Source organism: Rhamphochromis longiceps, linkage group LG11 (assembly GCF_057381845.1).
Source record: "Rhamphochromis longiceps isolate RC_006_pf linkage group LG11, R_longiceps_female_GT1.1, whole genome shotgun sequence".
NCBI classification, from domain to species: domain Eukaryota; kingdom Metazoa; phylum Chordata; class Actinopteri; order Cichliformes; family Cichlidae; genus Rhamphochromis; species Rhamphochromis longiceps.
The window spans coordinates 37,731,320-37,741,879 of NC_140567.1; the positions used below are offsets into that span (position 1 = coordinate 37,731,320).

General features: G+C 46.0%; 1 protein-coding gene across 4 annotated transcripts in view; it reads left to right on the forward strand.

The window, feature by feature from the left end:
- The window catches only part of gramd1a (GRAM domain containing 1A), a 42,487-nt gene extending 31,979 nt beyond the window's left edge, over positions 1–10,508 (forward strand). For all 4 annotated transcript variants that reach the window (XM_085423942.1, XM_085423944.1, XM_085423941.1 and 1 more), the window contains 9 exons: positions 64–210; positions 1,415–1,536; positions 2,649–2,791; positions 4,695–4,798; positions 6,218–6,448; positions 6,601–6,685; positions 7,903–8,010; positions 8,858–8,978; positions 9,062–10,508. In XM_085423942.1, coding sequence (XP_085280068.1) covers positions 64–210; positions 1,415–1,536; positions 2,649–2,791; positions 4,695–4,798; positions 6,218–6,448; positions 6,601–6,685; positions 7,903–8,010; positions 8,858–8,978; positions 9,062–9,157 — 1,157 coding nt within the window. In that variant the 3' untranslated portion in view covers positions 9,158–10,508. The remainder of the gene's footprint in view (positions 1–63; positions 211–1,414; positions 1,537–2,648; positions 2,792–4,694; positions 4,799–6,217; positions 6,449–6,600; positions 6,686–7,902; positions 8,011–8,857; positions 8,979–9,061) is intronic.
- Positions 10,509–10,560: the final 52 nt, after the last annotated feature.

The following is a 10,560-nucleotide window of genomic DNA, read 5'->3' on the forward strand; positions in this document are numbered from 1 at the left end:
CCTCCGTGGTGGAGGCAAATACTTTGTAGAAACATCAAAACAAACTTTTCTTTGGCCCTGCAGGTGAGGTGGAAGCGTTCTGCGCTGACCTTAGCGGGCGGCTGCTCATCAACACGGCGGTCCGCATGAGCGTGGACAAACTGCATGACCTGCTCTTCTCTGCTGACACGCACTTCATCCAGCACCTCTTCTCCCAGCGACACTTCACCGGTAGGTTAAAACACTCCTGAGAGTCAGGCCTGATGACTCACTCGTTTCATTTCGGTGGATTTCCATGATGTTTAATTACTTCTTCTTTTTTTTAAACTAAATAAATAGATAAAGGTGAACTGGGCTGAATCTGCCGCAGTCATGCAGACACACGGTTTCATCTCGGCTGTCGTGTTTTAATTGTAGTTTGAAGCCCACGTTTTAATCACTAAATCAATAGCTTAGCCATACTCTGAGTCCCTTCTCCTGCTGTTAACCGTGTAGCTTTGCTGGATGATGTCATGCTCTAATGTTGCCCACAGTTAACTTCACTAACCTCCACAGTGCTTGTGTGAACTTGTTGCAGGAAGTTAGTGTGACAGAGCGAGTTTTTCCTGTTGAGACACTAACAGTTAAGGTTTGAAAATAAGTTCATCCACTCTTATTCTCAGTTTGCTGATACCTGATCTGCCAGCGTCCATTTTTGTAGCTCCGGTGTTTGAAATGAAAATAAAACAAATTCCCCTGGAAATCTGATTTTGGGGATGTGATTACTGTTGTGACGCTGCTGAAGCTCACCCTGTGTCCCACTGATGAGCTGCTGAAAAACCTGCTCCTCTTCTTTGTGCTGCGTCACTTTTCCTGTTTAGAATAGACTAGATAGAAGAATAGAAGAGAATTCAACTTTGTTGTCATTGCACATGTTACAGGTACAAGGCAACGAAATGCAGTTTGCATCCATCCACAGATATATTATATTATGGGTATGTTACAATGTACAGGGTATGAAGGTATAACTATAAGTATGTACAGGCTGTGTACAGGATATAAATATGAAAACTACACAGAAATATGAACTATGCACGTTATAAACAGTTGTAAAATTATAATGTTTGATAAACTGGCACTCAGAGTTGCCTTTGCTTTCATTTGTTGTATATTTTAGTGTTTCTCTGTGAAGCTGAGATGAAAGTGAAGCTGTGAGGCTGCTGGTTGGAGGCCCAGCTCGCTCAGGGACATTCTGTAGCTCTAACTGGGGCCTTCCTTTCTTTCTTCCTTTCTTTCTTTGTGTAAAGGAGCGTGCATTGACTCTCTCTCCTCGCTCTCGCACTCTTTCCTTTTCATTCATAAATTCGGAGCTTCGCGTGTTCTCTTTTTTGTTGCTCTCCCATTTTCACCGAGTCTCTCGGGCCCTCTCGTTACTTTTGTTCTCCCTCCCCTTCAGACCTGTCGGTGGGTGAATGGCAGCAGGACAGCAGCAGTGGGAACACCAGCCGTGTGCTCAGCTACACCATCGCCCTCAACAACCCCCTCGGGCCCAAGACCGCCCCTGTGGTGGAGACGCAGGTCAGTCGTCAGGATGAACGTTTCTAGCTTCATTGTGTAGAAACTGGAGGGGAGGTTTTATTTTGTATTGATGCTTCAACTAGCTCTAATTTGAGATGTGAGAGAAGATGTTAGTACTCTGTTATTACGCTTCAATAATTTTGAGTCAGTTTAACTTTTTAGTTGAATTTGGAGACGTGTTCTGTCGGACACATTAGCATTTGTAGCATTCTGAGCTGTTGACCCATCACTTGAACACATTTAGACGTGTTTAATATAAAAAAATCCTCTTTTTTGAGAACCTGTGCGAGTGGAACGAGGAGGATAAAGAGCAGCCAGGTGCTGCTGGTGCACTCGATTCACTGACCATCTGCAGAGGTTTTGACAGTTTGGAGCAATGTTTGGATAGATGAGGCCAAACTGGAGATGTTTAAAGCCAAAAACCAACACCTTGTAGCAACTGTCAGCACTGTATGTTCAAATGTTCTGCAGTCAGATATGAGCCATGCAACAGGACAATGATCCTTAGCAGAGAAGCAGCACTGTGGCAGGACCCGAGGAGAGCTGCACACAGCGGCTCACAAACCTCAAAGAAGAAGTTTTTCACTGCAGAGTCTTTATTTTCCACATGACCGTGTAATACGAGCACAAAGGAAGCTTCAATATTATCACTGATGATGATGATGATGGTGTGATTATTATATTTACGGAGCATAATAACTGACAGTTTAACTACTGTGAGAGAGCAGTTTGGATTGCTAGCTCTGTAGCATGTTTGATGCAGGTATTGCATCAAACATGGGAAACTTGCAGCAGCATTAGTCAACAAACCGCAGCTAGCTAGAGAAGAGCAAGATAGATTTGCTGATAAATCAGAGTGGGGCCTCAGAGGGAACCACAGAGTGCGTATAACGATGCAGCCACCATGATTACTAGTGTTGTTTTGTGGTTTTGCATGTTTAACATGAAGCACTGACTCAGAAAGGTTTTGACATACAACTGTGATGTTTAGGTTTTTTGGGGGTTTTTGGGGTGGGGCTCTGTTGGATTCACTTCCTGCCTGTAGTTTCTACGTGGAGTGAAAAACATGGATCCTGCATTGCACTAAAACTCCACCTTCTGCCTGCTTACAGACGCTGCAGAAAAGCAGCGCCCGGGGCGAGTGCTACGTGGTGGACTCGGAGGTCATCACCTCAGGCATCCCATACCAGGACTACTTCTACACCGTCCACAGATACTGCCTCACCTCCATCAACAAACACAAGAGCCGACTCAGGTTTGTGCGCTCGTGGAGGTCGCCCGGCTTACTCTTCACGCTCACACGGTGTCACTTAGAGCCACGGCCGAGCGAACAAAGGAAGAACTGAAAAAACACTCGAGTTTATTTATGCAGCAGCCTGCACTCTATCAGACGGGCTCCTTACTGAAAACACTGTTGGACTCGGCGCTGCTTTACTTGATGATACTGTGACTGATAACGTTCATGATTAGATAATAATCCAATCGAGTACACTTCACTTTGTAAATTCATAACTTCCATTGCTCTAAAAGCAACGGGCAAGTCGCAGAATATCCAGTTTAAAAAAATAAAATAAAAGCAGTTATTAAAGGAAATAAGATTTCAACAGAGCTCTACGCCGTCTGTCCGTCCCTGATAAATGAGGACATCCAAACACGACAACATGAGCTGAGCAGGTCGACAAACACGACAGCAGACGAGCAGTAGAAGAAGTCATGATTGCATAAGTGGCTACAGGCTAATATTCTGTTAGCTTCCAGTGCTCGAATCAGTCCTTATTATGAAAATGCTGTTGGAGTAATAAGCAGCTGACGTACCAGAGACGCTGCTTAGCACGGCTAAAATGAACCACAGGACGGAGTTTGCAGCCCATGGGTGAAGCCACCGTGACATCATCACCCACTGGTGTCGAATGCTGTCAGTCAGATAATCCGTTAAAGAGCTCAAAGAGGCACCACCAGCACACACGGTGAAGCGCGAGGTCCACTTTAATGATTAAAAGCAGTGAAAAAGCTTAACGGACTCAGAAAACCTCCAAAAGTCTGAAAACGCAGACGGACCGAAGCCTCGTCAGGCCAGCTGTTTTCACCAAACACCAAAGAAACTTGGGTTTAGTTTAGTCTTAGTACACATTTTAATTTTTAATCAAATAATAATATTTTGTTTAATTTCTGCTCAGCCTGTGAGCATGACTGTGATAGAAATGGCACTCCACATGTCTGAAGTCTTGACTGTAGCATTCCCAGACTGAAGAGCATTTTTCAGCATTTTCCACCAAAAGCAGCAGACGGTAGTTTCTCAATAGACCGTTATGCACATGGCCTGAAGACAGCTTAGCTGAAGTAAGAGCGGTGGCTCTCCTGTTCCCAGTTATCTTCATCTCAAGCCCAAATGCAGCCAAGTTCATTCTGCTTTAGGCTGTAAATATTCCTCCTGGTCGTCGCTTTCTGTCTGATTACATGAACCTAAATATGAGATGTCGGTTGTTTTGACAGATGTCTTTCCCAAGAAATTGTGTCAAAGATCCCACCTGGAGAGCATTCACATTAAATATGCTCTTTGGATCATTCATAACCAACTTCAAGCATTAATATTCTGGCATACATCGAAGTCTGACGTCTGTGACGTAGAGTAACAGGAACATGCGTGGGTACCTGCATGTTTCGTCCATTTTCTGCCAATGCTCTTTAAAAAAAAAGCATTCTGGGTGAAATATTGAATCATTTCACCATGTGGGGTAGGTTTGTACTTTAAAACACATACACAAAGCCACACTTTGTCGTTTAACCTGAAAACGGTATCAAAATCGCCCCTATTTTTGATTTTTAATATCCTCCCGATTCAGAGCTCGACTCTTTAGTCATAGTTGTACTTGCGTAATTCTCTGAACTTGATGCAGTTCTTTGGTAGATTGAAACACGCTAGCTTGCTAATTTTGTGAAATGCTCTTATACAAACGGAAGTTTGAGTTTGAATTATCAGATCAGACTGTAGAAAATGTAAGAGGCCCTGTGTGTAGTTACGAGCTGAGAAAAGTCCCGATTAAGACCAAAGTGATGCAGCGCAGGTTCAACTAAAGAGCTTTTCTTTCCAGAGAATAAAAATGATGCTTAAAAATGTTGCGCATGCTTTAAAAGTTCCTTTGCGTCTCCTCTGGCAGAGTTTCCTCAGACATCTGCTACAGGAAGCAGCCGTGGAGCCTGGTGAAGGCGCTGATCGAAAAAAACACCTGGAGCGGCATCGAAGAGTACTACAAACACATGGGTGAGTCAGGGCAGCCGAGCCGCTGAGAGAAACAAACAGGAAATGCTTAATTTAAAAGAAAAAAGGATGCTTCCTGCTGCAGATCAGAGAGATGGAGGATTGATGTGGTTTGCAATGTGGCCGCGAGCCGTTTATCTACAACTTCAGGTTCTTTGAACAGAGAAAACTTTGAGAGCTGACAACGTTTGATAGTTTGCTTCTGTTGTCTCACACTGCACCACACTGAACACGGTGAGCTTATATTTAGAGCAAAGTGCATTAAATTTATATTCAGATGTCTCAAATGTCAACAAATCTTTAGGTAATCCATTTCATATAGGCCTTGTTTACCTGCGTCCACGCAGCCCCCTGGGGGCCTGTGATGGTACTGCAAAGAGACCACGAGCAGTCAATTAATATTCTTAAGTCTAATTTAAATAAAGAAAAAGGAAAAAAAAATCTAACTTCTTGCTTTAAAAAGTGTGAAGATGATGCAAGGAGCAGAGATGTTGAAGGTAGAAGCTGTGACGAAGAGGGTGGAGTGGGTGGAGTGGGTGGAGATGAGCGTCAGGAGTGATTTGTGACAGAAGGATGGCAGGAAGAGAGAAAGGGAAGTTTTGTGAGATGACAGTGGGACGGCTGGTTGGGAGACGTGGCACTGACAGGGACGGGGGCGGAGCTTGAGGAAAAGGGGAGGAGACTCCTGCAGTGACTCTAAAACAAAATGTTCTTTCAGGTTTTATGGTTTTGAATTTAAATATTTACATTTTCTAAAGAAGCTGAACTGATGAGGAAGCTTCACTAGAACCAAACCTGAACCAAGCTCCTCCTGCAGCTCTGTTAATAACTATAAAGGTCTTAATATGGAGAATGAAACTGTTGATGGGGAATTAAATTACGTGAATCATTAGAAGCTGATTGAGAGAACATAATATCCCTGTAATGATATTATGATAACTCATTTTCTGCTTGTGCGCTGAGTGTAGTGGATGTTTAGGTGGGCCTCACGCTGTCCACAGATAAACAAGACATGGGCGCTGACAGAGAGCATATCAGATATCAGAGCTTACATTCTGTCACGCCGTCACAAGCTCCGGCCTGTAATCAGGCAGACGTACACATTTTTCTGTACGTGTCTGGTCGCGGTCGTCTCCGGAGCTTTTAAAGAGATCGCCTGGACGTCTGCGTGTGCGCTGATACTTTATGTAAAAGACAAACCGGAGCCATTAAGTTCATTTCTGTTTAAAGAAAGTCACAAAACAGACACGGGGGCTGCCAGTCCCACTTTCCAAGGTTTCAAATATAGTTTTTATTTTGGATAACGTTCTTGAAACTGCATCAAATTTGAACTTGGCCGGACTCGGGGCGTGTTGTGACACCTCATGGAGCGAGGTATTTTCCCTCCGGTCTTCCATTCTGGGTTTTAAATCTCTCACGCAGAGAGCGAGGTGTGCAAGCTGGAGACACTCCTGCAGACTGAGGTTACCGTGATGACCACAGGCGAAGCGGTGGGCACCGACGCCGCCAAGACCCCGCCCGGCTTGCGCCGCAGGAAACGCACGTGCTCGCGGCGGCAGGGCGAGAGGGAGCGAGAGAGGGAAGGAGGAGGAGCGGGTGGTGGAGACCGAGGGGACAGAGGAGTGGGAGAGGAGAGGGACACGAGAGAAGCCGGTAAGTCCGCCCGGATACAGACGCAACCAGCGAGTCCCGCCTCTGTGCAGTAACGCCCTCTGGTGGTTGTGTTCGGTTTTCCAGCCGTCCAACACAACCTCACTGATTTCTAATTGATTCAGTAACAAAGTGTTCACTGTTGTGTCCTTTAGGCTCTCAGTTTATGAAGCTGGGGGAGCGATCGCGTGGCGGCGGGCACAACGGCATATCCACCATCCTCCTCATCGTCAGCTTCATGTAAGTGTTTGTGGAGTCGAGTGTGTGGATTGGATCTGTGGGTGAGCGTCGCTCTGTCTGTCCAGCATGTGTGGTCTTATTTAATCAGCAGCAGCGGAGACGGTTGTATGAGGAGGGGTTGTACTGTTGCACGGCGGCGTCAGGACCGGTGCACGACGTGTGCTCTCTATACTGTGAGCTGATCACAGCCCTGCTTTGATTGTATGTCTCTGGTTAAAGTAGCTCGCTGCTGCTCAGTGCGCTGCTGAATGTTGCTCATGCAGACACAATCGATCCTTCTGCTTACTAACGGCCTCACGATGCCTTTCTTGCCATTTCTCTTTTTCCCTCCTTTCTGCATTACTTCTTGTGCGTAGGATCTGTATCAGGTTCGTATGAGAGGCTTTAAACGTTACACCACTGGCTGTTTAAATATGACCTCTGAGCACAAACGTACAGGAAAAATCCACCGTTCAGGCTGAACGTGAAGCTTTGACAAATTCAAATGAAATGTGATAAATGAGGTTCATTTCTCTTCGGTCTAAAAGCACAGCTGCTGATTATTTTAAGCTGCTCTCATAAACGTACGATTATCTGTCCCCAAAGGGAGGAGGATTATTTAAACGAGGATTCATAACCAGATTTTAAGTCATATAAAAAAAAAAAGATGAAATCTGTCTGAAGAAATGTGACACCACATTTTAGCCTTTATTGGATAGAGACGGTGTAGAGACAGAAGCACTGAGCGAAACCGTCGCCTCACGTCTGATTTATTTGTAAAATAAGAAGTTTTAAACTGAACAAGGTCGGTGCGACAAAGTTACAAAATTAGAATCAATCAAAGAACTGTTTCAGAAGTTTTTAATCCAAACCTGCTGGTCATACCTCCTCAGCAGGTTTGACACACATGTGCTGCAGTGAGACCAGCTTAAAGGCCGCAGCCTGCCGTCTGTGTCGTTTGTATCGTGGCTGGGATGAAGTCTAGTTAAAGGTTTCCAGTAAGACGGAAAATTGAACAAAAATGAAAAGAAGCCTTGAAATTAGCCTGTGTGTGTGTTAGCTGACGGTGGATTCTTCCTGTAACAGCTCAGACTCCAACAAACCCACAAATATTTGTGTTCTTTTGTTCCGTTGGTTTTTCGACCTTCCTGCTGTCCGTGTGGTTCAGTGTGAAACATTTTCAGATTGTGGTTGGTGCTGAGTGACTCTGACCTCTGTGCGCTCTCTGTCCCCGTCAGTCTGGTGGTGCTGGTGGCGCTCAACATGCTGCTGTTCTACAAGCTGTACGCTCTGGAAAGAGCCGCACATACACTGGAGACGTGGCACTCCTACTCTGTTGCTGACAGGTAAAAGACACCGCCCTGCTTTCCTTAAACACACACACACACACACACACACACACACACGTTCCTCTGGGAAGGATAATTGGTGTTTGGTGTGAGTTGCTCCTGTGGGGGACCACAGCTCTGTTACTGCATAGCAACAGGTCAGAACAAGAAGTTTTAAAGGGGATAAGATCAGTAAAAATAGGATGAGGATCATTTAAGCAATAAAAAAATCTATTTCACACAAAATGAACCAAACGGCAAAACAAACAAATAAAAAACTGGCTTTCAGCAGGAAGGAAGTCCCGTCTTGTCTTATTCTCTGTGACGCAGGGACTATTTTCTTTCTACCGTCTACATCCGCCAGTTACAGAAGTGTGAAGCGAGCTAACGTTGCAGGTGGACGTCACTGTTTCCATCCCGTGAGGAGCGAAAGGTTTGATCCTCGGGTTTGTGTGGCCGCCTCCTGCACGCTGTGACACGCTCGGTTTGGTTGGAAGAAAATAGTTCGTCCATGAAACCGCTCACGGACGGGTTTGTGGATATTTTTAATAACCTGCTGAGTTTTCAAACATGTTTCGGTGCTTTGGACAGCACACAGGACAGGAAGTGCACTTTCAAACTAAAAGTTTGAGTTCCTGCTCGCACACTAACGCACATGGACATTCACATTTTTGGAGGCTTGTATTGAACCTTCTGACAAGTCTGTTTATGAGTTTTCATTTGTATTACTTTTGATTTTTTGTCTAATTTATTGCTCAGTTTGTTTCTTAGACAAAAACATAAAAGGTCACTTTGTGCTGTTGACTCTGGGTTAAAGAGCTCTTCTTCTTCCTCTTGTTTCTCCTTCCTCCTCCTCACCCCTCAGTCCTTTGCCTCAGACAGCTGGGGAGTGGGCTCAGGTCCTGCAGCTGCAGAGGCAGTTTCATCAGGCCCAGCTCAGCAAGTGGCAGCAGATCCTGCAGTCCTCCGTCTCGCTGCTCGACCAGGTTGGCGTCCCGCTTCAGTTTGCGTTGACGGCTGGCTTCAGCTCACAGATTATAACCCAGCGTGTGCCTCTCTCTGTCTCCAGATGAAGCAGTCTTTAGAGAAGCTCCACCAGGGCATCGTGGTCCCAGAGGTCAAGCAGGACCCCCCTGCTGACGCGGAGTCCCTGACCGAGGCCTGAACCTCGCCTGCTCCGACTGCCCCCCTCCCAACCTCCGAACCCGCAGAGATTCGGATCGTTTCCTGTTTGAACCCCGGTGAGAGAGGACGCCGCTCAGAACTCTCCTCGCCTGACTGACTTGAAACCGCGACGTTCACCTCGAGTGAACTCAGACTGGAAGCTTTCAGGACCACAGCAATAATTTCCCTGCAGCTGCAAGTCGTGCGTGTGCGTGTGTGTGTGTGTGCGTGTGCGTGTGTGCGTGCGTGCGTGTGTGTGTGTGTGTGTGTGCGTGCGTGCGTGCGTGTGACACGAGGCCACAGGTGGGCCCGTTCAGACCACCCGGTCAGCTGCAATCTCCTTTAATTCAGACCTCGACTATCACAGACCGAACTTCCTCTTCTGACCTGCAACATTTCAGAGGTTCACGATTCGGGAAAGCGGGAGCGTCGATCGACTCTCAGTGGACGAGAGAAAAGAGGACGAGGAACACGCTCCCACTTCTCCCGGGCTCTGTCAGGGTTTTACGTCTTTTTCAAACTCGGTGCGTGCGACTGTTTCCTGGACCACGACAGTATTTATTGTTGCCGCTGACTGTCTCGTCCTGCTCTGAAGAAGTCATGTGATGCCTGTTTCCTGCTCTGATTTGCTGTTTTGTGCGTGGGCCAAGAGGGGCTCCACGAGAACGATCACTGGCCCCAGCAATAATAGTGATTCATGTTCTGAATGTTTCAGCAGAGTAGTACATAGATACATATATATATATATATATAATGGTAATAATGAACCGTGTGTGAGTGTGTGTGCAGCGGAGGACATTTGGAGGTGAGAGACGGGCGTTCGTGTTAGTTTGTTTTTGAAGATTTCTCTTTCATGTTGGGTTCAGGTGGAAGCTCTAAGGTCTGATCAGTGACGGAGCGACTCCTGTGAGGACCAAGCAGACCTGTGAGGGTCCCGGAGAAGAAAAAAAAGGGAATTTTTCTGGCAGTATTGTTTTTCTGTGTGTGTGTTTGTACGATTCATTTTCTTTTTATTCAGTTTTCATCTTCCGTCTTTGATTTTTGTCGTTATTCGTCCTCCCCGCTCACCGGACCTGAAAACATTTCACCCACCCGAGAGCTTCCTCTCTGGTTTTCTTTCCTGCTCTTCCTCACGCTCTCGTTCTCTTTCTCTCTCCATTTCGTTTTGGAAAACGGCGTCTGCTGAAGCATGCGGGCCCTGCTGTGCACGGCCGTGCGTGGGTAACAAAAGGATGTAATATTTATTAAAGGAGGGAGAGAGGGATGAGGAGCAGAGATGGGAATGTACTGTAAAGATGTGATTGTACACCATGCTATGGAGAGAAATGAAAAGCTCTAAACACGCAACAACGCCTCACTTTTCTTTGAGTCTGTGTTTGTCTCCTTTGGCTTAATCCATTTTGG